We start from the raw sequence: 27032 nt of genomic DNA on the forward strand, positions 1-27032 counted from the left end.
CAATTCAAAGTTTGTACTGTACTACTCCCTCCGCCCCATAAATAGAAGAATGTTTTTCATACTAACAAAGCTTGAAAAACGTTCTTATATTACGAGACAGAGGGAGTAGCTTAGTTGTTGTTGCCTGTGTTACGCCTAACTTTGCCAAGTATTTATGTTGTTTTGTTAACTGAAACGTCAGGAAATGTTCATTGCAAAGCTCTCGATCTGTTATCATTCAGGCCTGACACCTCCACATTCTTTCATATATGATGATGATGGTCAGAATGTAAGATTATATATAATCCGAAAGTGGAATTGACACAAGTTTGGTTTGTACACACATATAAGGAGAAGAGCTGCGCATTCTGGTGTTATCTGTCCTTCAGAAGCGTTGCAGACTTACATATATAATCTTACATTCTGACCATGCAACAGAAATGTATATATATTTGTATGCAAAATGTATTACTATCTGCAATGCCATGTCATAGCTTTTTGTTAAAAGAAACGAAACTATATATATAGACCACATTTCCAAGATTCAAGTGCTGAAACAAAATCAAAGTGACGCACATACACTTTGTCTCTTCCTCCTACTTCAAAGCACATACACTTTGTCTGTTCCCCGCATCTAATTTAGATTGTCAACCAGGAACATAGGGAATCAGCGATGCACAATGGACCAAGTGACCTTCACCAACATCTTATAGTCGTCGCAGGTGATCTTCTCTTCATCATAGCTGCCGTGCTTTGGAGTAAACTCGACAGTGCGGACACCACCTGCAGCGACGGCAACTGTCAACAGCAGCGTCTCATCAACCGATACACTGACCACACGGCGTGCTGTTTGCACGACTCCACCATCACCAGCTGTCAGCATCCCAGCAAGTTTGCTGTCATGTAGCATAATGTCACATGGAAAGCTGCTGGTGCGAGCGACGATTTTCCCATGAAAATAATCAACAGGTCCCGCCTCAAGGATCCTCATCTCAACGGTGCCCTCCACTGCCTTCCTTACAAACGTGTAGTTCAAATCCAATGTGCTGTGCATGCTGACAAGCTTTTCTGTTTGAACCTTGTATTTCGGTGGAAATGACAGTCTGGAGATGCCATTAATCTCCATTAAGCCTTTGCTAACCCTCTCGTCATTCACCTTTCTACCGTTCACATCCTTGGCCTTCAGATCAACTTCAAAGATTATTGAATCAAATATCATCAGTCCTCTCTTCGGGCCAGTCAAAACCAACGGTTCATTCTGCAAAGCAAGTAATTTGAATAAACATGTACGGTGTTCATTTAGCTCCCTTTGTTTGAATGATAAAACAAGATTAATTTCAGTAGCATTCTGGTTACTGCTAAAATTGCTTGATTTAAGGAAAATAATTGAAGTATTGGTGGTACTTAAAATCAACACTATATGGGTATGCTATTCTCTTCTTAGATACTTGGCATATACTTATGTTGCAATTACACTTGGGGTAAAACTGGAAAAAAGCTGTTGGAATTTACCAATTGGGGTTAAAACCAATATTACCTTGGAGCTGATGTTCTGGCAATCGTCCTTGGCACGCTGGAATAAATAGACGCGTTTGCGATCCAGACTGTCCCTGGCTATGATGGTGCCATAGACATTGAGCGGGTATCCATAGTCGGAGGAAGCGATATTGACCGAGACAATATTAGCCGAGTTACACATCCGGAACCCCTCCTCTGGGAAGATCCTATTAGTATTGTGCATTGCACCAACAGGTGCTGCCAAAAAAAAAAATGACCGAGGAATGAATCAAAATGTAGTCCTCCAAATTAGTTGTCCATCTGTCTAGGATGCAGCAGTGAGCTGGCAGAGCTGGATGAAGTACTCAGTTAGGCAAAACATCATATAGTTTATTTTTACAGTTAGTAGAGTTTATAAATTCAGAAGATCAGCCACAAAAATAGGTTGCCAAACTAAAAAAGAACTTGCATTGGACGGAATGGATGGGGACGAGAAGGTGGTGCTGACATTCCATGTGGAGGTCGAGCGTGGGGTGCTGGAAGCGGGTGAAGACGTAATCGCCTTCCTTGGGGTCGTAGTCGCTGAAACTGGGGTCCAGAGGGTTCGCCCCCTTCTCTTCCTCCTCCTGTTGATGCAGTTTCTGCTTCTTCCGCAGCCGCGCGCTCGCCCTCCCCTCCTCTCTCGCCGTGGAAGAAGAAGAAGAATCGCCGCCGGCCATGGGGGAATCGAGTTCTGGTCGGGCCCGGGGCTCCCAGAGGGGACTTATTGGATCGAGGAGTGTGGCGCTCGATCGGGTGTGAGATGGCCCAGGTACTATATAATGAAAGAGGGTCCGAGAGGCCCGTGGCCCGCTTCTTTCCGCTTTGAAAGAAGCCCAAGAGAAGAGTTTGTTTCTTTTCTTCTCGAAAATACGCAAAGTTTGTGTATCATTCAATTGATAGAATCATAGAAGAAGATAGAGTGAATACAAGAGGTGGTACAACAAATGACATGGACGCAAGAGGGCAGAGAGACCTTAGATGCTCGGCGTACAAATAGGAAAACACAACTAGACTCGCCATCCCCATAAGCAGTCCAAACCAACAAGGCAACAACAATACGGCCAAAATCTCCAAATCCAGAATCGAGGACGCCGCGAGTAAACAAGACAACGCCTTCACAAAAGAAGAATGACACCAAGACGCCGTTGTCGTCCGATCCGGATAACCGGACCTAGGGTTTCCTCTGATGCTCGAAGAGGGGCACAGATAACGGCCATGACAGCGCCTTTAAAAGGGCATGGCACCCGCGGGTGTCGCCGTTGCCAGCATAGGATGCATAGGTTTTGACCTTGACAAGATTCCGAGCAGTCCCAAGTCGTCGAAGCACAAATCGAAGAAGAGGAAGTCGGGCATAGGCTGGAACCACGACTGAAGAAAGGGGAGCCACACCCGTCACCACAGAAGGCACCGGGCGCTGCAGGATGTGCGAGCTCTGGAGGAGGTTGAGGTTCGGTGAACGAGCAAATTGTGAGACAACGAGGATGTGAAGGTAGCCGGAGACCCGGACGAGCCAGGATCTCAAAGGGAGCGCAGATCGAGGTCAAGAGACGGTTCCCTCAACTGCATAACGGTTAGCCCTCACATGTTCTAAAAAGTCAATAGGAATAATAAAAGGTTTAACAAAAGGGTGGTGGTTGTCTCCAAGCCCCGCCTTACCCGGCCAAGGGACGAGCTCCCCGGTGGCGCACCACCACCAGATGGGAAGTAAGGATGACTCTGCGGCCCAACAGGCAGCGAAATCATCTCTCCACGATGGACATCAACTAGGAGAGGACCAGCCTTTCAACGTAACTAGCACACACACACACACACACACACACACACACACACACCACAAGTGGGTGGATCGGATGTCAAAACGCCCCCTGCAAACAAGCCGATGCCCGAAACAAAAGTGTCTTGTAAGAGTGATTGGGTAACCCCAAAGTGTAAGGGTGAACTAACCTAACAATAAGTATTCCCCTCGAAGGATTTAGTGAACCAGAAGGATTTCTTCCAGCAAACAAAGTCACATGTACCTGGACATAAAATATAAGACACTCTTGCCCCCTAACGTTTCAAAAAAGTTGTCAAGTTTTTCGTCCTGCTACTTACAAGGATAAATTGCACGTTATGGTAGGTACCGGTACAAGATAAAATAAAATAAAATGATACAACAAAGAATAATATTTTTGTAGATGTTTTCAGTACTAAAAAGTAGAACCCCGAGGACCTAGGAAATGGATGAGGTCTGACATTTCTAACTGCTACCCTGTAGTAGTGTCCAAAGCCCTATGGTTTGTGAGTTGTGATTTGGTTCATTGTGTCAAACAGTGGCGGCGGAGGTATGATAACCCACAAGTATAGGGGAACGCAACCGTTTTCGAGGGTAGAGTATTCAACCCAAATTTATTGATTCTACACAAGGGGAGTCAAAGAATATTCTCAAGTATTAGAAGTTGAGTTGTCAATTCAACCACACCTGGGAAACTTAATATCTGCAGCAAAGTATTTAGTAGCAAAGTAATATGGAAGTAACGGTAACAATGGCAAAAGTAACAGTAGCAGTTTTGTAGTAATTGTAACAGTGACAACGGTAAAGTAACTAAGCAAAGATCAATATGTGAAAAACTCGTAGGCATTTGATCAGTGATGGATAATTATGTCGGATGCGATTCCTCATGCAATAGTTATAACATAGGGTGACACAGAACTAGCTCCAGTTCATCAATGTAATGTAGGCATGTATTTCGAATATAGTCATACGTGCTTATGGAAAAGAACTTGCATGACATCTTTTGTCCTACCCTCCCGTGGCAGCAGGGTCCTATTGGAAACTAAGGGATATTAAGGCCTCCTTTTAATAGAGTACCGGACCAAAGCATTAACACTTAGTGAATACATGAACTTCTCAAACTACGATCATCACCGGTAAGTATCCCGATTATTGTCACTTCGGGGTTAACGGATCATAACACATAATAGGTGACTATAGACTTGCAAGATAGGATCAAGAACTCACATATATTCATGAAAACATAATAGGTTCAGATCTGAAATCATGGCACTAGGGCCCTAGTGACAAGCATTAAGCATAGCAAAGTCATAGCAACATCAATCTCAGAACATAGTGGATACTAGGGATCAAACTCTAACAAAACTAACTCGATTACATGGTAAATCTCATCCAACCCATCACCGTCCAGCAAGCCTATGATGAAATTACTCACGCATGGCGGTGAGCATCATGAAATTGATGATGGAGGATGGTTGATGATGACGACGACGGATTCCCTCTCCGGAGCCCCGAACGGACTCCAGATCAGCCCTCCTGAGAGAGATTAGGGCTTGGCGGCGGCTCCGTATCGTAAAACGCGATGAATCCTTCTCTTTGATTTTTTTCTCCCCGAACGTGAATATATAGAGTTGGAGTTGAGGTCGGTGGAGCTCTGATGTCTACTACACAACCTTCTTCTTGTAGACGTTGTTGGGCCTCCAAGTGCAGAGGTTTATAGGACAGTAGCAAATTTCCCTCAAGTGGATGACCTAAGGTTTATCAATCCGTGGGAGGCGTAGGATGAAGATGGTCTCTCTCAAGCAACCCTGCAACCAAATAACAAAGAGTCTCTTGTGTCCCCAACACACCCAATACAATGGTAAATTGTATAGGTGCACTAGTTCGGCGAAGAGATGGTGATACAAGTGCAATATGGATGGTAGATATAGGTTTTTGTAATCTGAAAATATAAAAACAGCAAGGTAACAAGTGGAAAAAGTGAGCGTAAACGGTATTGCAATGCTAGGAAACAAGGCCTAAGGTTCATACTTTCACTAGTGCAAGTTCTCTCAACAATAATAACATACTTGAATCATATAACTATCCCTCAACATGCAACAAAGAGTCACTCCAAAGTCACTAATAGCGGAGAATAAATAAAGAGATTATTGTAGGGTACGAAACCACCTCAAAGTTATTCTTTCTGATCGATCTATTCAAGAGTCCGTAGTAAAATAACACGAAGCTATTCTTTCCGTTCGATCTATCAGAGTTCGTACTAGAATAACACCTTAAGACACAAATCAACCAAAACCCTAATGTCACCTAGATACTCTAATGTCACCTCAAGTATCCGTGGTCATGATTATACGATATGCATCACACAATCTCAGATTCATCTATTCAACCAACACAAAGTACTTTAAAGAGTGCCCCAAAGTTTCTACCGAAGAGTCAAGACGAAAACGTGTGCCAACCCCTATGCATAAGTTCAAAAGGTCACTGAACCCGCAAGTTGATCACCAAAACATACATCAAGTAGATCACGTGATATTCCATTATCACCACAGATAAGCACATGCAAGACATACATCAAGTGTTCTCAAATCCTTAAAGACTCAATCCGATAAGATAACTTCAAAGGGAAAACTCAATCCATTACAAGAGAGTAGAGGGGGAGAAACATCATAAGATCCAACTATAATAGTAAAGCTCGCGATACATCAAGATCATACCACCTCAAGAACACGAGACCGAGAGAGATCAAACACATAGCTACTGGTACATACCCTCAGCCCCGAGGGTGAACTACTCCCTCCTCGTCATGGAGAGCGCCGGGATGATGAAGATGGCCACCGGTGAGGGATTCCCCTTCCGGCAGGGTGCCGGAACAGGGTCCTGATTGGTTTTTGGTGGCTACAGAGGCTTGCGGCGGCGGAACTCCCGATCTATGGTGCTCCTGGATGTTTTTGGGGTATATATATATAGGCGAAAGAAGTCGGTCAGGGGAGCCACGAGGGGCCCACGAGGGTGGGGGCGCGCCCAGGGGGTAGGGCGCGCCTCCCTGCCTCGTGGTTTCCTCGAAGCTTCCCTGACGTCTACTCCTAGTCTCCTGGATTGCTTCCGTTCCAAAAATAACTCTCCCGAAGGTTTCATTCTGTTTGGACTCCGTTTGATATACCTTTTCTGCGAAACACTGAAATAGGCAAAAAAAAACAGCAATTTGGGCTGGGCCTCCGGTTAATAGGTTAGTCCCAAAAATGATATAAAAGTGTATAGTAAAGCCCATAAACATCCAAAACAGATAATATAATAGCATGGAACAATAAAAAATTATAGATACGTTGGAGACGTATCACTAGGTTGAGCATCAACATGAACATCATCATTAACATTATCACTGGGTTCATGTTCATTATCAGATTGTGTTTTTGTTGGGGAACGTAGTAATTTCAAAAAAATTCCTACGCACACGCAAGATCATGGTGATGGCATAGCAACGAGAGGGGAGAGTATTGTCCACGTACCATCGTAGACCGTAAGCGGAAGCGTTATGACAATGCGGTTGATGTAGTTGTGCGTATTCACGATCCGACCGATCCAAGTACCGAACGTATGGCACCTCCGAGTTCAGCACACGTTCAGCTTGATGACGATCCCCGGGCTCCGATCCAGCAAAGCGTTGGGGATGAGTTCCGTCAGCACGACGGCGTGGTGACGATGATGATGTTCTACCGGCGCAGGGCTTCGCCTAAACTCCGCGACGATATGACCGAGGTGTAATATGGTGGAGGGGGGCACCGGACACGGCTAAGGAACGATCCGTAGATCAACTTGTGTGTCTCTAGGGTGCCCCCCTGCCTCCGTATATAAAGGAGCAAGGGGGGGAGGCCGGCCGTCCCTAGGGGGCGCGCCAAGGAGGGGGGAGTCCTCCTCCTAGTGGGAGTAGGACTCCCCTTTCCTAGTCCCACTAGGAAGGAGGAAGGGGGAAGGAAAGAGAGGGAGAGGGAGAGGGAAAGGGGGGCCGCGCCCCCTCCCCTAGTCCAATTCGGACTCCTCATGGGGGGGCGGGTGCCACCTCCTGGGCTGCTGCCCTCTCTCTCCCCTCAGGCCCACTAAGGCCCAATACTTCCCCGGGGGGTTTCGGTAACCCCTCCGGCACTCCGGTTTTCTCCGAAATCACCCGGAACACTTTTGGTGTCCGAATATAGTTGTCCAATATATCAATCTTTATGTCTCGACCATCTCGAGACTCCTCGTCATGTCCGTGATCACATCCGGGACTCCGAACAAACTTCGGTACATCAAAACTTATAAACTCATAATAAAACTGTCATCGTAACGTTAAGCGTGCGGACCCTACGGGTTCGAGAACTATGTAGACATGACCTAGAACTATTCTCGGTCAATAACCAATAGCGGGATCTGGATGCCCATATTGGCTCCTACATATTCTACTAAGATCTTTATCGGGCAAACCGCATGACAACATACAATTGTTCCCTCTGTCATCGGTATGTTACATGCCCGAGATTCGATCGTCGGTATCCAATACCTAGTTCAATCTCGTTACCGGCAAGTCTCTTTACTCGTTACGTAATGCATCATTCCGTAACTAACTCATTAGCTACATTGCTTGCAAGGCTTATAGTGATGTGCATTACCGAGAGGGCCCAGAGATACCTCTCCGACAATCGGAGTGACAAAACCTAATCTCGAAATACGCCAACCCAACATGTACCTTTGGAGACACCTGTAGTACTCCTTTATAATCACCCAGTTACGTTGTGATGTTTGGTAGTACCCAAAGTGTTCCTCCGGTAAACGGGAGTTGCATAATCTCATAGTTACAGGAACATGTATAAGTCATGAAGAAAGCAATAGCAATATACTAAACAATCAAGTGCTAGGCTAACGGAATGGGTCATGTCAATCACATCATTCTCCTAATGATGTGATCCCATTAATCAAATGACAACACATGTCTATGGTTAGGAAACATAACCATCTTTGATTAATAAGCTAGTCAAGTAGAGGCATACTAGTGACGTTGTGTTTGTCTATGTATTCACACATGTATTATGTTTCCGGTTAATACAATTCTAGCATGAATAATAAACATTTATCTTGATATGATGAAATAAATAATAACTTTATTATTGCCTCTAGGGCATATTTCCTTCAGTTTCAGCATCAGAAATAGAAATATCATTGGGATTCTCAGGTGTGTCAACAACAGGTTCACTAGAAGCATGGAAAGTCCTATCATTTTTCTTTTTCTTCTTCTTAGAAGGACTAGGTGCGTCAACATTAGTTCTCCGAGAATCTTGCTCAATTCTCTTAGGGTGGCCTTGAGGATACAAAGGTTCCTGAGTCATTTTACCCCCTCTAGTCATATCTCTAACATCATTATCATTTTTCTTATCATTTAATTCATTGAGCAAATCATTTTATGCTTTAAGCACTTGTTCTGCTTGAGTGGTAACCATGGAAGCATGTTTACTAATAAGTCTAAGTTCACCTTTAATTCTAGACATATAATCACTCAAGTTTTCAATCATATAAGCATTTCTTTTCAATTGTCTCCCAACATAAGCATTGAAGTTTTCTTGTTTAACAATAAAATTATCAAACTCATCCAAGCATTGCCTAGCAGACTTATAACGAGGAATATAACCTTCATCAAATCTATAGAGAGAATCTTTACTACATGTGTTGGGTTATCAAGACCATGTATTTCTTCAATAGGCGGTAATTTATTAACATCATTAGGTTTAATACCCTTTTCTTTCATAGATTTCTTTGCCTCTTGCATATCTTCAGGACTGAGAAATAGAATACCCCTTTTCTTCGGAGTTGTCTTAGGAGTTGGTTCAGGAAGTGTCCAATTGTTTTCATTAGTCAACATATTATTCAATAACAATTCAGCTTGATCAACAGTTCTTTCCCTGAAAACACAACCAGCACAACTATCCAGGTGGTCTCTGAAAGCATCGGTTAGTCCATTATAAAAGATATCAAGTATTTCGTTTTTCTTAAGAGGATGATCAGGCAAGGCATTAAGTAATTGGAGAAGCCTCCCCCAAGCTTGTGGGAGACTCTCTTCTTCAATTTGCACAAAATTATATATTTCCCTTAAAGCAGCTTGTTTCTTATGAGCGGGGAAATATTTAGCAGAAAAGTATAAATCATATCCCGGGGACTACGCACACAACCAGGATCAAGAGAATTAAACCATATTTTAGCATCACCCTTTAATGAGAATGGAAATAACTTAACGATATAGTAGTAACGCAATTTTTCCTCACGAGTAAATATGGTGGCTATATCATTCAATTTAGTAAGATGTGCTACAACAGTTTCAGATTCATAGCCATAAAAAGGATCAGATTCAACCAAAGTAATTATCTCAGGATCGACAGAGAAATCATAATCCTTATCAGTAATACAGATAGGTGAAGTAGCAAAAGCATGGTCATATTTCATTCTAGCATTCAGAGACTTTTCTTTCAGCTTAGCTAATAATTTTTTAAGATCAGATCTATCATTGCAAGCAAGAAAATCTCTAGCAGTTTCTTCATCCGTAACATAACCCTCAGGCACAACAGGCAATTCATATCTAGGGGAGAATCTTCATCATCACTTTCATCAGTATTATCAGTTTCAATAATTTTATTCTCTCTAGCCCTAGCAAGTTGTTGATCAAGAAATTCACCTAATGGTAACGTATTATCAAGCATAGAAGTAGTTTCATCATAAGCATCACGCATAGCAGAAGTGGCATCATCAATAACATGCGACATATCAGAATTAATGGCAGAAGCAGGTTTAGGTGTCGCAAGTTTACTCAAAACAGAAGGAGAATCAAGTGCAGAGCTAGATGGCAGTTCCTTACCTCCCCTTGTAGTTGAGGGATAAATCTTGGTTTTCTCGTCTTTCAAGTTCCTCATAGTGATCAGCAGATATAAATCCAAAGTGACCCAAAGAATAGAGCTATGCTCCCTGGCAACGGCGCCAGAAAATAGTCTTGATAACCACAAGTATAGGGGATCGCAACAGTTTTCGAGGGTAGAGTATTCAACCCAAATTTATTGATTCGACACAAGGGGAGCCAAAGAATATTCTCAAGTATTAGCAGTTGAGTTGTCAATCCAACCACACCTGGAAAACATAATATCTGCAGCAAAGTATTTAGTAGCAAAGTAATATGAAAGTAGCGGTAACAGTGGCAAAAGTAACAGTAGCAATTTTGTAGTAATTCTAATAGTGGCAACGGTAATGTAACTAAGCAAAGATCAATATGCGAAAAGCTCGTAGGCATTGGATCTATGATGGATAATTATGTCGGATGTGATTCCTCATGCAATAGTTATAACATAGGGTGACACAGAATTAGCTCCAGTTCATCAATGTAATGTAGGCATGTATTCCGAATATAGTCATACGTGCTTATGGAAAAGAACTTGCATGACATCTTTTGTCCTACCCTCCCGTGGCAGCGGGGTCCTATTGGAAACTAAGGGATATTAAGGCCTCCTTTTAATAGAGTACCGGACCAAAGCATTAACACTTAGTGAATACATGAACTCCTCAAACTACGGTCATCATCGGTAAGTATCCCGATTATTGTCACTTCGGGATTAAGGGATCATAACACATAATAGGTGACTATAGACTAGCAAGATAGGATCAAGAACTCACATATATTCATGAAAACATAATAGGTTCAGATCTGAAATCATGGCACTCGGGCCCTAGTGACAAGCATTAAGCATAGCAAAGTCATAGCAACATCAATCTCAGAACATAGTGGATACTAGGGATCAAACCCTAACAAAACTAACTCGATTACATGGTAAATCTCATCCGACCCATCACCGTCCAGCAAGCCTATGATGGAATTACTCACGCACGGTGGTGAGCATCATGAAATTAGTCATGGAGGATGGTTGATGATGACGACGGCGACAGATTCCCCTCTCTGGAGCCCCGAACGGACTCCAGATCATCCCTCCCGAGAGAGATTAGGGCTTGGCGGCGGCTCCTTATCGTAAAACGCGATGAATCCTTCTCTCTGATTTTTTCTCCCCGAACGTGAATATATAGAGTTGGAGTTGAGGTCGGTGGAGCTCTGATGTCTACTACACAACCTTCTTCTTGTAGACGTTGTTGGGCCTCCAAGTGCAGAGGTTTATAGGACAGTAGCAAATTTCCCTCAAGTGGATGACCTAAGGTTTATCAATCCGTGGGAGGCGTAGGATGAAGATGGTCTCTCTCAAGCAACCCTGCAACCAAATAACAAAGAGTCTCTTGTGTCCCCAACACACCCAATACAATGGTAAATTGTATAGGTGCACTAGTTCGACGAAGAGATGGTGATACAAGTGCAATATGGATGGTAGATATAGGTTTTTGTAATCTGAAAATATAAAAACAGCAAGGTAACAAGTGGAAAAAGTGAGCGTAAACGGTATTGCAATGCTAGGAAACAAGGCCTAAGGTTCATACTTTCACTAGTGCAAGTTCTCTCAACAATAATAACATACTTGAATCATATAACTATCCCTCAACATGCAACAAAGAGTCACTCCAAAGTCACTAATAGCGGAGAATAAATAAAGAGATTATTGTAGGGTACGAAACCACCTCAAAGTTATTCTTTCTGATCGATCTATTCAAGAGTCCGTAGTAAAATAACACGAAGCTATTCTTTCCGTTTGATCTATCATAGAGTTCGTACTACAATAACACCTTCAGACACAAATCAACCAAAACCCTAATGTCACCTAGATACTCCAATGTCACCTCAAGTATCCGTGGTCATGATTATACGATATGCATCACACAATCTCAGATTCATCTATTCAACCAACACAAAGTACTTTAAAGAGTGCCCCAAAGTTTCTACCGAAGAGTCAAGACAAAAACGTGTGCCAACCCCTATGCATAAGTTCACAAGGTCACTGAACCCGCAAGTTGATCACCAAAACATACATCAAGTAGATCACGTGATATTCCATTATCACCACAGATAAGCACATGCAAGACATACATCAAGTGTTCTCAAATCCTTAAAGACTCAATCTGATAAGATAACTTCAAAGGGAAAACTCAATCCATTACAAGAGAGTAGAGGGGGAGAAACATCATAAGATCCAACTATAATAGCAAAGCTCGCGATACATCAAGATCATACCACCTCAAGAACACGAGACCGAGAGAGATCAAACACATAGCTACTGATACATACCCTCAGCCCCGAGGGTGAACTACTCCCTCCTCGTCATGGAGAGCGCCGGGATGATGAAGATGGCCACCGGTGAGGGATCCCCCTTCCGGCAGGGTGCCGGAACAGGGTCCTGATTGGTTTTTGTTGGCTACAGAGGCTTGCGGCGGCGGAACTCCCGATCTATGGTGCTCCTGGATGTTTTTGGGGTATATATATAGGCGAAAGAAGTCGGTCAGGGGAGCCACGAGGGGCCCACGAGGGTGGGGGCGCGCCCAGGGGGTAGGGCACGTCTCCCTGCCTCGTGGTTTCCTCGAAGCTTCCCTGACGTCTACTCCTAGTCTCCTGGATTGCTTCCGTTCCAAAAATAACTCTCCCGAAGGTTTCATTCTGTTTGGACTCCGTTTGATATACCTTTTCTGCGAAACACTGAAATAGGCAAAAAAACAGCAATTTGGGCTGGGCCTCCGGTTAATAGGTTAGTCCCAAAAATGATATAAAAGTGTATAGTAAAGCCCATAAACATCCAAAACAGATAATATAATAGCATGGAACAATAAAAAATTATAGATACGTTGGAGACGTATCACTAGGTTGAGCATCAACATGAACATCATCATTAACATTATCACTGGGTTCATGTTCATTATCAGATTGTGTTTTTGTTGGGGAACGTAGTAATTTCAAAAAATTTCCTACGCACACGCAAGATCATGGTGATGGCATAGCAATGAGAGGGGAGAGTATTGTCCACGTACCCTCGTAGACCGTAAGCGGAAGCGTTATGACAACGCGGTTGATGTAGTCATGCGTCTTCACGATCCGACCGATCCAAGTACCGAACGTACGGCACCTCCGAGTTCAGCACACGTTCAGCTCGATGACGATCCCCGGGCTCCGATCCAGCAAAGCGTCGGGGATGAGTTCCGTTAGCACGACGGCGTGGTGACGATGATGATGTTCTACCGGCGCAGGGCTTCGCCTAAACTCCGCGACGATATGACCGAGGTGTAATATGGTGGAGGGGGGCACCGCACACGGCTAAGGAACGATCCGTAGATCAACTTGTGTGTCTCTAGGGTGCCCCCTGCCCCCGTATATAAAGGAGCAAGGGGGGAGGCGGGCCGTCCCTAGGGGGCGCGCCAAGGAGGGGGGAGTCCTCCTCCTAGTGGGAGTAGGACTCCCCTTTCCTAGTCCCACTAGGAAGGAGGAAGGGGGAAGGAAAGAGAGGGAGAGGGAGAGGGAAAGGGGGGCCGCGCCCCCTCCCCTAGTCCAATTCGGACTCCTCATGGGGGGGGGCGCCACCTCCTGGGCTGCTGCCCTCTCTCTCCCCTCAGGCCCACTAAGGCCCAATACTTCCCCAGGGGGTTCCGGTAACCCCTCCGGCACTCCGGTTTTCTCCGAAATCACCCGGAACACTTCCGGTGTTCGAATATAGTTGTCCAATATATCAATCTTTATGTCTCGACCATTTCGAGACTCCTCGTCATGTCCGTGATCACATCCGGGACTCCGAACAAACTTCGGTACATCAAAACTTATAAACTCATAATAAAACTGTCATCGTAACGTTAAGCGTGCGGACCCTACGGGTTTGAGAACTATGTAGACATGACCTAGAACTATTCTCGGTCAATAACCAATAGCGGGAGCTGGATGCCCATATTGGCTCCTACATATTCTACGAAGATCTTTATCGGTCAAACCGCATGACAACATACGTTGTTCCCTTTGTCATCGGTATGTTACATGCCCGAGATTCGATCGTCGGTATCCAATACCTAGTTCAATCTCGTTACCGGCAAGTCTCTTTACTCGTTACGTAATGCATCATTCCGTAACTAACTCATTAGCTACATTGCTTGCAAGGCTTATAGTGATGTGCATTACCGAGAGGGCCCAGACATACCTCTCCGACAATCGGAGTGACAAAACCTAATCTCGAGTAAATAGGGTGGCTATATCATTCAATTTAGTAAGATGTGCTACAACAGTTTCAAATTCATAGCCATAAAAAGGATCAGATTCAACCAAAGTAATTATCTCAGGATCGACAAAGAAATCATAATCCTTATCAGTAATACAGATAGGTGAAGTAGCAAAAGCATGGTCATATTTCATTCTAGCATTCAGAGACTTTTCTTTCAGCTGAGCTAATAATTTTTTAAGATCAGATCTATCATTGCAAGCAAGAAAATCTCTTGCAGTTTCTTCATCCGTAACATAACCCTCAGGCACAACAGGCAATTCATATCTAGGGGAGAATCTTCATCATCACTTTCATCAGTATTATCAGTTTCAATAATTTCATTCTGTCTAGCCCTAGCAAGTTGTTGATCAAGAAATTCACCTAATGGCACAGTATTATCAAGCATAGAAGTAGTTTCATCATAAGCATCACGCATAGCAGAAGTGGCATCATCAATAACATGCGACATATCAGAATTAATGGCAGAAGCTGGTTTAGGTGTCGCAAGTTTACTCAAAACAGAAGGAGAATCAAGTATTAGCAGTTGAGTTGTCAATCCAACCACACCTGGAAAACTTAATATCTGCAGCAAAGTATTTACTAGCAAAGTAATATGAAAGTAGCGGTAACAGTGGCAAAAGTAACAGTAGCAGTTTTGTAGTAATTGTAACAGTGGCAACGGTAAAGTAACTAAGCAAAGATCAATATGCGAAAAGGTCGTAGGCATTGGATCTGTGATGGATAATTATGTCGGATGTGATTCCTCATGCAATAGTTATAACATAGGGTGACACAGAATTAGCTCCAGTTCATCAATGTAATGTAGGCATGTATTCCGAATATAGTCATACGTGCTTATGGAAAAGAACTTGCATGACATCTTTTGTCCTACCCCCCATGGCAGCGGGGTCCTATTGGAAACTAAGGGATATTAAGGCCTCCTTTTAATAGAGTACCAGACCAAAGCATTAACAGTTAGTGAATACATGAACTCCTCAAACTACGGTCATCATCGGTAAGTATCCCGATTATTGTCACTTCGGGATTAACGGATCATAACACATAATAGGTGACTATAGACTTGCAAGATAGGATCAAGAACTCACATATATTCATGAAAACATAATAGGTTCAGATCTGAAATCATGGCACTCGAGCCCTAGTGACAAGCATTAAGCATAGCAAAGTCATAGCAACATCAATCTCAGAACATAGTGGATACTAGGGATCAAACCCTAACAAAACTAACTCGATTACATGGTAAATCTCATCCGACCCATCACCGTCCAGCAAGCCTATGATGGAATTACTCACGCACGGTGGTGAGCATCATGAAATTAGTCATGGAGGATGGTTGATGATGACGACGGCGACGGATTCCCCTCTCTGGAGCCCCGAACGGACTCCAGATCATCCCTCCCGAGAGATATTAGGGCTTGGCGGTGGCTCCGTATCGTAAAACGCGATGAATCCTTCTCTCTGATTTTTTCTCCCTGAACGTGAATATATAGAGTTGGAGTTGAGGTCGGTGGAGCTCCAGGGGGCCCACGAGTTAGGGGCGCCCCCCACCCTCGTGGACAGGGTGTGGGCCCCCTGGTGTTGATTCTTTCGCCAATATTTTTAATTAATTCCAAAAATATTATCCGTGAAATTTCAGGTCATTTCGAGAACTTTTATTTCTGCACAAAAATAACACCATGGCAATTCTGTGAAAACAGCGTCAGTCCGGGTTAGTTCCATTCAAATCATGCAAGTTAGAGTCCAAACCAAGGGCAAAAGTGTTTGGAAAAGTAGATACGATGGAGACGTATCAGTACTTCCTCCCATCTCGGGTCCTTGGGTGGTGCAGGACGCTCCATCTCGAGGGTGTGATCCTGATCTGGATCATGGTAGCGCTGATCTAGACCAAGCCCCCCTTCATGGACAACGGCGACGTGGCGGCCATCCGGCATCCCAGCGGTGCCCTTGGCGGTAGGGCAGGCGCAACCCTTCCCGATCTGGTTAGGAGGGCCCTAATCAGGGACGGCGGCCCCTGGGATGGCCTCCCTACCCGGTGGCGCGGCATAGCGGGTGGGCTGTCAGTGATCGGCCCAGGTGGCCGGCCATGCACTGGCGGGTTGGTGCTGCGGCTTGCTGCCCTGGCATCCAATGGCGCCGAGCTGCTCCTTTCTCCAACCAACGTTGCGTGCACTCCATCTTATCAGACATGGTCGTGCTGCTAGCTGGTTACCGGGTTGGGATGGAGCAGGAGGTTGGTATCCGCATTGGGATAATTCCCAGGTCGGCTCCTATTGGTCACGACGGCGACGACACCCGAGGGTGCCATTTTTCTTCATGGAGACATCGTTCAGATCTGCCCCACCTTTTCCCACATCACAATCTTATGTGAAAACCCTAGGTCGGCGAAGGCGCTCTTGGCGTCGTGTCCTTCTTGAAGGCGTCGTCATGAGAGCTATGTGGCAATGGGCACCGCTTGGGTACGTAGGCAGTTGCAGATGGTGTGCCCCTCTTCCTCTAGGTGGCAATTATTCGGAGGGAAACCCTAGATTTGGGTCTTCAGGACCAGACGACGGAGACTTTCGTGTCGTTCTCCCTCCTATGGGCATCGTCTTGGAGCAGTGGTTCACTGGAGTGGCCAACATGTGGAGCGGTGTTACATCGACCACATTGAAGATGGTGGGTCTCAGCGGCGTGGAGCAGTCGAGTCTTAGTGTTGGACGTGGTTTGATCGACGTGCGCAGGCTGGTGTCGCTGTTTGTTGTCGTGGTGATGTCGACAGCAAATGGGACCGGTCGGATCTTTGCATGATTCCTCCGATGGTTGAAGATAACAGCAGCGGATCATAGAGCTTGCGCAGATGGTGCATATTATGGGACGCCTAGACCGGATGGTCTTAAGGCCACTGGATTGGATTTTGTCTAATATGCGGACAGGGGACATCCGTAGACACTTGTAGGTGTAGCGACTTTGTTTGCCTAGAAGGTGGCTTCGGGTTGATCCGTGTGATCATTTTATCAAGCTATGTTGATATAATTAATAAAGATGGTTGTGAATCATGCTGAAGCAGAGGCCGGGGTAATCCTTCTTTTCGAGAAAAAACTTGTTAGAAATCTTAACTCCCAATACATATGATACCAAAGAGATCACCTGCCGTTCAATTCAAAGAGTTTAATGTACTAGCTTAGTTGTTGTTGGCTGTGTTATGCCTAACCTGGCCAAGTATTTCTGTTGTTTTGTTAACTGAAACGTCAGGAAATGTTATTGCAAAGCTCTCATCAATACATTTTCAAGACTCAAGTGTTGTAACAAAATCAAAGTGAAGCACATACACTTCAAAGCTCATACCAGATATATAATTCTTACCCATAAAAAGCACATACATATTTAGTACGACAGCATATACAGAGCACACACATCTTAAGTTGGATATAGCATGTTCAACCAGGAACGCACGGAATCAGCGATGCACAATGGACCGGGTGACCTTCACCAGCACACAATGGACCAAGTGACCTTCACCAGCATCTTATAGTCGCCACAAGTGATTTTCTCTTCATCGTAGCTGCCACGTTTTGGAGTAAACTCAACGGTGCGGACACCACTGGTAGCAGCAGCAATGGTCAACAGGAGTGTCTCATCAACGGAGACGCTGACGACACGGCGTGCTGTTTGCAGGATTCCACCGTCACCGGCTGTTAGCATCCCAGCAAGTTCGCTATCATGTAGCATAATGTCACATGGAAAGCTACTAGTGCGAGCGACGATTTTCCCATGGAAATCAACAGGTCCCTCGAGGATCCTCGCCTCAACGGTGCCCTCCACCGCATTCCTTACAAACGTGTAGTTCAAATCCAATGTGCTGTGCATGCTGACAAGCTCTTCGGTTTGAACCTGGTATTTCGGTGGATATGAGAGTCTTTTGATGCCATTAATCTCCATTAAGCCTTTGCTAACTCTCTTGTCATTCACCTTTCTGCCATTCACATCCTTGACCTTCAGATCAACTTCGAAGATTATTGAATCACATATCATCAGTCCTCTCTTCGGGCCAGTCAAAACCAACGCATCATTCTGCAAAAGGAAGTAATTTGAATAAGCACGGTGCTTAGTTAGCTCTAGGTTAAACCGGAAAAATGCGGTTGGAATTTACGAATCGGGGTTAAAAGTAATAATACCTTGGAGCTGATGTTCTGGCAATCGTCCTTGCCACGCTGGAATAAATAGACGCGTTGGCGATCCAGACTGTCCCTGGCTATGATGGTGCCGTAGACATTGAGCGGGTATCCATAGTCGGAGGAAACGATATTGACCGAGACAATATTTGCCGAGTTACAGAACAGGAACCCCTCCTCTGGGAAGATCCTATTAGTATTGTGCATTGCACCAACAGGTGCTGCCAAAAGAAGAAATCATGATTGAGGAATGAATCAAAATGTAGTCCACAAAATTAGTTCTCCATCTGCAGTGAACTAGCAGAGCTGCACTACTCAGTTAGGCAAAACATCACATAGCAATGGAGCATCATATTCAGACGTCCCTACTAGTTAGGCAAAACACGGATTATAAGGGGGGATTTGCATTTAAATTCAGAGCAGACGCACAACTAGAACTAGGCTGACGAACTCAAAAGCTAGCTAGCAGTTGGATGGACAGGGCAATCGAATGAAAGGAAGGGATGGGGATGAGAAGGGACGGGCGTACATTCCATGTGGAGGTCGAGGCTGGAGTGTTGGAAGCGGGTGAAGATGTGTTCGCCCTCCTTGGGGTCGTAGTCGCTGAACCTTGGGTCCAGAGGGTTCGCCCCCTTCTCTTCCTCCTCCTGTTGATGCAGTTTCTGCTTCTTCCGCAGCCGCGCGCTCGCCCTCCCCTCCTCTCCCGCCGTGGAAGAAGAAGAAGAAGAACCGCCGCCGGCCATTGCTCCAGGGACCAACCAAGGCCGGTTGGATCGACCCGACCCGACCCTACTGTATTGCTGCCGCTCGATCGGGTATGAGCCGGCCCACATATCATCAGAGAGTCCGAGAGGCCCGAGCTGCTTTGAAGGAAGCCCAATAGGCCAGTTCATTGTCTGATTCATTTTTTTTACTCCTAAAAAAATAGATTCAATTTTGTTTTGTTTTGCCCCTTCCCTCCTCTCCACACATGCATGTTAAGGCACGAGGAGGAAATATCAAGTGTGCTGCCAACATTTAGGTGCTTCCATGCTCTCATATCTAAAATGTTATAACATTTCAAACATTTATGATTATTTTGTAAAAGTTCAGAAGACATGTGGCTCTAATCCTTTAAAATTCATATCCAAACTCGAAATGTTGAGAAGATAAGAGAAATCTAGATCTGAATAGTGTCATTTTTTTTATTGATTCTTAGGGCTAGGCGCTTTGGCTTCCTCCTCCTTTGTTTGCGCACCCCCGCCATTATTTGACCTAGTCTAGCTGCGGTTGATTGGTCTCGCGTGCGCCATGGCTAGTTGCCATCATGTCATTGGATGGCCGATTCCCCCGCTATTTCACCACAGCCACCGTCTGCTTTTGTTGTTCTGCTCATCACCTCCAACTGCTTTCCGCCGCCTCAGGACGTCACCTCTAAAGTATGTTTCCTGGTCCATGGAGGGCACATGATATCATGAGCCACGACCCTCTTATCGGCCATCCACACCAGCCGATCTCTGTCAGTTTTTGGCCCACCGTCCATATTTACCCGATACATATTTCAACAGTACCCATATTATTCACAAATCCGTATCTCGCGCGGTCATTGAATGCAACACATCCCAAAGCTCTAATGGAATTGCCAGATATAGCGCGCACATGAGCTCGTGTGCGGAAACGTCGCGTCCATGAAGTTGCCACTATATATAGGTATCAAAGTCATCACACAATAAATTTGGTGCCGTTATAGTTTATTACCCGGCGGGCTTGAACTTTAGGTTTACATACAAATAAAAAAATTGCCAAGAGAAAAGTCCATACAATATAGTTAGACTTACATGAGAATGGATAGGAGATAACATGCTGCAATTTACATTCGAAGTGGTTCATATGAATTGCAATTGTGGGTGCACCAAAACACTGTGGAATAGCCCCTTTTTTGCCCAACAACTAGTTAAACTTACTTTTATTTTCCTTTTATGTGACCGCAAACTAAACTTAATTATCACTGTAACATATACTACCACGCGCCAAGTTCACAAGCAAATTATTTACCATATTAATTGGACTGCCCATTTGCTTTGCTTCTAGTAGTAGTAGTTATTAGTTCATCTTGAAATCAAAAGAAGCGTGAAGTGTTGGCTTTAGCCAAAGTTGTGCTTTCCTCCTAGCGGTCATTCCCATAGTTTCGGTCATGTCCAGTTCAGCAGCGGTCGTGTCCTCCATGAGATCCCAGTCAAAATAGAAAAGGAGATGCGCGAGAGCCAGATACATACTGGCAGCGCTGAACAGCATTCCAGGGCAGATCCGTCGTCCGGCACCAAACGGCGTGAACTCGTAGTCGCGTCCTCTGAAATCCCTCCTGTCGGTCACAAATCTGTCTGGCTTGAACACCTCTGGCTCGTCCCACTGCTCCGGGTCTCTTGAGATTGCCCATGCATTCACAAGGACCATTGTCCCCTTGGGCACATCATACCCCATGATGCGGCATGCTTCCTGGCTCTCCCTTGGCAGCGCCAATGGTCCAGGAGTGTGCATCCTCAACGTCTCTTTGATCACACTTTGCAAGTAGCTCAGTTTTCCTAGGCCATCCTCGGTTACTTTCCTTTGCTCCATGAAGGCCTCTCTTACCTCAGATTGTGCCCTAGACATGATGGCCGGGTTCCTCATCAGCTCTGCCATGGCCCACAGGAGCACCGACGCCGGAGTTTCGCTCCCCGCTGCTAAAACATCCTACATACGTATTTACGTGTGGAGCGTTATGCATTAATATTAGTTCAAACGACGGCATGCATGCAGGCTACTAGCAAATGAAGGCGCATGCATGTGTTAACTACTCTTATATTTCTTCATAGAGGGAGTACTTACAAAGAGAACGCCCTTGATTGTAGCCATGGAAATAGGGAACCCAAGGCTGCTTTCCTCACGAATCCTCAAGAGGACATCTATGAGGTCTTCTTCCTCCACATGCGCCGAGCTTCTTCTTCTCTCCAGGTGTTGACTTATGATGACATCCATGAATGTAAATAGCTCCTCCACGTACAGCTCCACCCTGTGCATGGCCCGGGAGCTCAGAGCACGTGCTATCCACGACGATGGAAACATGTCGGCCAGGTGGAAGCTCCCGACCAACTCAATGGCTTTGGCGGTGAGACGCAGCAACGTTTCCCGGTCATCCACCTCGCCGTCACCCATGACTGCGCGCACAGTCACGTTGTTGACATGCGCGGCGAGCAGCTCGTCGAGGTTCGCACCCGCCGACGAGGCCGCCACGGCCTGGACGAGCCGCATGGCTTCCTGCTCACGGATGGGCCGGAAGGACCGGACGCGGCTGGCACTGAGAAGCTCGTGCACGCAGATCTTGCGCAACTGCCGCCAGTGCTCCCCTTGTTTGGCCAGCACGATGTCGTGCCCTTGCCTTGTCAGGACCTTCACCGTTGGAGTCTGCGGCCTGGAAGCCAGCACGGCGTCGTTGGTGCTCAGCACATCCTCCGCGGCTTCGCGGGATGAGGCGACCACAACCGGGATCCCTCCCAGTTTGAGGAACATCACAGGCCCATGGCGGCGGGACAGGTCGCGCATCCTGCGGTGTGGGACGTCGCCGCGGAGGTGGTGGAGGCTACCGATGACGGGAAGTTGCCATGGGCCCGGCGGGAGCCGATGACCGCGGAACCATGATTTTATGAGGTAGTAGTAGTACACGACGAGAGGGACAAAAGCCAGTAGAATGTGATAGTAGTAGTACTCCATTTCCGTTATCACGACGGTAATTAAGCAATTACCGCACAAATAAATCGTGTAAGGAGCACCGTTCGATCCTGTTGCTTCCATATGTACTGTCCCATTTATAAGGGCCGGGGATTATTAGTTGGTGGTTAACAGATGGCTTTCATAATTTCTTGAACTATGAACTACTACATAATTTACCGACCATGGTAATTTGATAATTTATCGACCATTCCATCCTGATGCTTCCATATATACAGTCTCATAGGGGATTGTTAGTTGGTGGTTAACAAGATGGCTTTGATGATAGCCCGAACCGCGAACTACATAATTCATCGACCATGGTAATTGACATTTTTGTCACTACCTGTAACTAAGTAGGCCGACACCCATGGCTCGTCAGTGGCTGGTCGATCGTTCGGTGATCTTGAAATCTTAATGTAATTTTTGTTATGTTTATGTTGTTTTGTACTCTTGTTTAACTTTGATTATAAAAATTACATTAAGATTTCGGAGACCTGCCTGACTTTCAATTCCATTGAAATCGGTGATCCATCTCGCTTAGATCCACAACTAGCGCCACAGGCGGCCGGTAGAACGTTGGAACAACATGGAAATTGCAGGCACTGTCCGACACTGCTGTGCCATCCCGAAACGAAGGCCAACAACGTGCAAGTAATCGGTGCTCTACAACTTCCCCTTTTCTTTAATTTCGATTCATACAAATTAAAAGTTTTTTTGAACGAGATGTGTTTTGCAACGCTCTACCGTCGCATCTTAGTTTGTTAAGAAAATGCTCTATAGTCCGATTATTTGCAGAATACAGTGCCACGCATCCAAAATATTCAAAAGTTGTTCGTTCAAAATTTGAGGAACACAAGATGAATAGCACAGACCGTGAGGTCAATTTATTGCTTGAATTATGCATTTAGTCTTTTTTGCATTAATATTTGATAAACATCTTGATATTGTATGAAATCACATAAATTTAAATTATATAATTAAATGAGATTTTGCTATGTTATATTATTAAAGTAATTAGGGGCTCATTCTGATTTTGCACCGGGGCCCCGGATTGCTGAAGACAGCCCTGACAGAAGCACACCTATTATATTTGGTGATGGCTTGCTAGTAGATGATGGCATTTGGCTCAATCGATCGGATTTGTTCATCCAATTTTGTTAACTCCGTCGCATGATTATGTCTCGGATAGTAGGAAGCACAGAAGAAAGTAGTAAGATGCAACACGTCTTTCCACAAGGGCACGGTGCCAGTGACAATCTTCGCATTTATGCTTGCAGATCATGTCACTGCCGCAGATGGTGCAGTGCATTGTGATCACCATGGAAGCAGATTCTCCATTTAACCGAGACAAATGTTATAGATTGCGGAAACATATTCCCATGTTTAAATATATGTTTTCCTTTTTTATTGAAGCAAATATATGTTCTCTAATATATGAAAGTAGTAAGCAAAATATATATCTTTGGAAGCATGGCGTCTGCATTGTGCCCATGCGATGCGAAACCTGTCACATGCATGTATTATTTTTGTTGTATATATGGAAGCAAATTCTCCTTTTTTATAGATGCAAATTCGAAATTCTTTGAAAGCAAATTCCCATTTCTTTGGATGCAAATGCCAACTTTTTAGGAAGCAAATTCCCATTTCTTTGGACACAAATACAAAAAAATTGGGAAGCAAATTCCCATTCCGTTGGACGCAAATACCAGATTCTTTGGAAGCAAAGTCCCAATTTAATTTCTTCCAAACGCCAATAGTAACAATGGTAAAAAAGGTGTTTGATGGAATCATATATTTGTATTGAAGCATTTTATTGTTGCACTGCTGGCAGCTCTATGGTTATTCGAAACAAAATTTCATCTAGTCGATCTAAACAAAACAAATGGTCGCGCTGGACACAAATCTCACCGGATTGAAACAATCTCCTGTTGATATGGAAGCAAATCCGCTAGGAAATAGAAGCAAAATGAATTATTCAAGTGATAGAACGTGTTTCCATATATCATAGTATGTGCTTCCCAGTCACAAAAAACTGGCCAACAGCATGCATTAGACGCACCAGTTTCTGCCAGTTTATTGCAGATTTCAACGTGTGTACGGATGAATCAGCAAGGAGAATTTTACTGCTAAAGTGATGTAGGTCTAGCGTGATTTCTGGGGAGCAGTTGACGGGAAACAGATCGCAATTAGTGCAACATGCAAACTAACTACCTAGGCCCACCTCTTCAATCACACGGTGCAGGCTGCATCAATCTAACGGTGGACTAGTAGTCTGATGGGATGCTAATAGGGTGCTTGGATCCAAGGGACTTATTTTAGTCTGACTAAAAATAGTCTCTTTAAGAGGCTAAAGTTTCAAGCACCCCTGACTAAAGAGGGGCTAAAACTAGTCTTGAGACTAAATTTTTTTAGTCAGGGGTACCCCTACTAAAATGTGGATTAATCCTCTCTCTCCTCATTTAACTCCTCTCCTTTAACATAGGCGAGTTCTGGATTGGAGGATTTGGAGGATAATAAATGCGCATTAACTTGATTTTGGTCTCTTTAGTATTTGGATCCAAGCATGGGTGATGCTACCAAGTTTTAGTCCCACTACTTTCAGTCATGAGACTAAAACGTATCCAAGCACCCTCTAAATATCAGTAGTCTGATTCCTAGCACTGCCCCTAGTTAGATTACGATGGTTGGTTGCTACACAACTTGGTTATGGTTAGTTCCTAGCGATTAATTGATTGCCTAATGGGATGATTGCGTGCACAACTCTTATGGTGAAATGTCAAGCATTTTGTATTCCCATTTTTGTAGACACAACAATTCTGTTTCGAGTCTTGGATTAATTAGGAATACATGCATCTGGAGTTCTGTTGGTGGTTCGTACAAATCCCAAACACCACACCCTTTTATCTAGTAGTTCTTGGCATCGGGTTGACGGGCGAAAAGAACATGCATCGATATGTACATTTTGCTTCATTTTAGTTAGTAATAGCGAGGGAGATGAGTTTCCATAGTACGATGTGATTATTACAATTTTGCTTCAGCGATATGTACATCACTGTCTAGGTGACCGGACAGCCTGGTCGTTGAGTTGTTACAATGGAAAAGAGCTGCCTCGTCAACATTATCCCTCCCCGCTCTGGCGACTCTCTAGGCGATCGCTGGGATGCCGACGGCAACCCGCCTGCCGCTAGATCGGCGTGTGGGAGGCCGGTTTTGGGCGTTGGCCGGCGAGGGCGATGAGGGGGAAGGTAGCGAGGAGGAGGCTGAGCCGCCGGCGACTCCGTTCACGTCGGTTGCGCCGAGCTCGCCGGAGTCGGAGGGATCGCGGTCGACATTGATCTGTGAGCTTTTGAACCAGGGTTACGACGAAGATGATCTTAAGTTGGTGGTCGAGACGTTGGTTCCGGCCACCGATGCAGCGAGGGACGGCCTTGAAGCAAGGGATCACAAGGAGGTGATCCGGCGGCTGGTGCTTCGGCGCACTTCGACTCGGCCTTGGCAGGGGCCGATCCCCAAGGTAAGGTTGCCGGCATTAACTCTTGGTGATTTTCTAAACCCGGGAGCTTGGATGCAGGTTCAACGGCGACGGCAGAAGGTGCGGCGGCCGGCGATGCCACCGGAGGCGGAGGAGAGGCAGATCTCGACCCGGGAGGCAAGGGTGGAGCGTTTGAATTTTCTTTTGGGCCATAATGGGCCGGTTTCAGGAGAGGGACGGGTGGGCTCTGGGCATGCGGCCCAGCCAGTTTTTCTGAGCATGCGGCTTAGCCGGTTGAGGATGGGCTGCACGAGCTGAAGGTCGCGGCCCAACCCAAGATGGGCATGACTAGGGTTCGGCCGACGAGGGCGCGACCTGGTTTTCGATCTTGCGGGATCAGACGGGCGCTGCGGGTTCGAGCGAACGCGGCGCCGATTGACAGGCCTTCCTTTGCCGCTGTACTCATGGCGGGAAGGGGGATGGATCAGGCACCAGCTTAGGCATCGGCTGCAGGTGCGTCATGTTCGGGAGCGGGCCGGTCTGCTGCCGCCGCCGTTAATGGCGGGCGCGGCGGCGCTGTTGGGGCGAGGCACAACGGTGACCGCGGTGGAGCGAATGCTGGTCGTGGAGGTTTTGTGGGGCGTGATGGCGGAGCTGGATTCAGCCGTGCCGCCGGAGGTGGAGGAGGCGGCTATGGAGGACCACGGCGTCATGATTCTGTTGGCACCTCTGTGGCCAACGATGGTCGTGGAGGGGCAGGCGGCGGTGGTTTTCGTGGACCTACTCGTCAGTTCGATGGGGGTGGTCGTGGAGCTTCGTCTAGTGCTGGTCGTAGCGACGCCGGCGGCCGTGCTTTTCGCGCCCCGTCCGGGGGCTTTGTCCAAGGGCCGGCGGGTCCTAAGAAGTTTGTGCCCCGCCGAGGAGGTTTATTCACAGGAGGACGTGGTGGCACGGGCAGATTTGGTCGGAATGGTGGCCGTGTCCCGCGCCGCGACCCACCACCTCGGCGCGACCCGCCGCCGGCAACTGACTTGGCTACACCGTAGGGGGAGGACGCCGCTGCTGCTTCGATCTCGGTGGCTGACACACAAGTGGATAAGAGGCTCCCCGCGGAGGTGGAGGCGGCTGCGGTGGTTCGGGATCTTGCGAACGCGGTTTTACCTGCAGCGTTGATGCCGGTGGAGGGTGCT

The 27032-nt window shown here is 45.8% G+C and overlaps 3 protein-coding genes across 3 annotated transcripts; all 3 read right to left on the reverse strand.

Moving 5' to 3' along the window:
- Nucleotides 1-470: 470 nt before the first annotated feature.
- LOC123038725 (uncharacterized) lies at nt 471-2195 on the reverse strand. Its single transcript, XM_044462222.1, has 3 exons — nt 1985-2195; nt 1517-1734; nt 471-1237 (listed from the first exon to the last, which is right to left on the reverse strand). Exons 1-3 carry the CDS (start codon nt 2193-2195, stop codon nt 647-649), a joined length of 1020 nt encoding a protein of 339 aa, XP_044318157.1. The 3' UTR covers nt 471-646.
- Nucleotides 2196-17940: 15745 nt separating this feature from the next.
- On the reverse strand, nt 17941-19422 carry LOC123039920 (uncharacterized). The gene is made up of 3 exons (XM_044462893.1): nt 19171-19422; nt 18645-18862; nt 17941-18540 (listed from the first exon to the last, which is right to left on the reverse strand). The coding sequence occupies exons 1-3, from the start codon at nt 19382-19384 to the stop codon at nt 17956-17958; spliced, it is 1017 nt and encodes a 338-aa protein (XP_044318828.1). The 5' UTR covers nt 19385-19422; the 3' UTR covers nt 17941-17955.
- Nucleotides 19423-20723: 1301 nt separating this feature from the next.
- LOC123039921 (desmethyl-deoxy-podophyllotoxin synthase-like) lies at nt 20724-22370 on the reverse strand. Its single transcript, XM_044462894.1, has 2 exons — nt 21489-22370; nt 20724-21353 (listed from the first exon to the last, which is right to left on the reverse strand). The coding sequence occupies exons 1-2, from the start codon at nt 22368-22370 to the stop codon at nt 20724-20726; spliced, it is 1512 nt and encodes a 503-aa protein (XP_044318829.1).
- Nucleotides 22371-27032: the final 4662 nt, after the last annotated feature.

Source organism: Triticum aestivum, chromosome 2B (genome assembly GCF_018294505.1).
Source record: "Triticum aestivum cultivar Chinese Spring chromosome 2B, IWGSC CS RefSeq v2.1, whole genome shotgun sequence".
Lineage (NCBI taxonomy): Eukaryota > Viridiplantae > Streptophyta > Magnoliopsida > Poales > Poaceae > Triticum > Triticum aestivum.

What these genes read in the sequence shown, in the direction of transcription:
- LOC123038725 (XM_044462222.1), bottom strand. Translation starts at nt 2,195, where the DNA reads ATGGCCGGCGGCGATTCTTCTTCTTCTTCCACGGCGAGAGAGGAGGGG. An exon ending in GCTCGACCTCCACATGGAAT is followed by an intron (nt 1,735 to 1,984) that starts GTCAGCACCACC and finishes TTTTTTTGGCAG; the next exon opens with CACCTGTTGGTGCAATGCAC. An exon ending in GCCAGAACATCAGCTCCAAG is followed by an intron (nt 1,238 to 1,516) that starts GTAATATTGGTT and finishes CTTGCTTTGCAG; the next exon opens with AATGAACCGTTGGTTTTGAC.
- LOC123039920 (XM_044462893.1), bottom strand. Translation starts at nt 19,384, where the DNA reads ATGGCCGGCGGCGGTTCTTCTTCTTCTTCTTCCACGGCGGGAGAGGAG. An exon ending in CCTCGACCTCCACATGGAAT is followed by an intron (nt 18,863 to 19,170) that starts GTACGCCCGTCC and finishes TTCTTTTGGCAG; the next exon opens with CACCTGTTGGTGCAATGCAC. An exon ending in GCCAGAACATCAGCTCCAAG is followed by an intron (nt 18,541 to 18,644) that starts GTATTATTACTT and finishes TTCCTTTTGCAG; the next exon opens with AATGATGCGTTGGTTTTGAC.
- LOC123039921 (XM_044462894.1), bottom strand. Translation starts at nt 22,370, where the DNA reads ATGGAGTACTACTACTATCACATTCTACTGGCTTTTGTCCCTCTCGTC. An exon ending in CAATCAAGGGCGTTCTCTTT is followed by an intron (nt 21,354 to 21,488) that starts GTAAGTACTCCC and finishes ATACGTATGTAG; the next exon opens with GATGTTTTAGCAGCGGGGAG.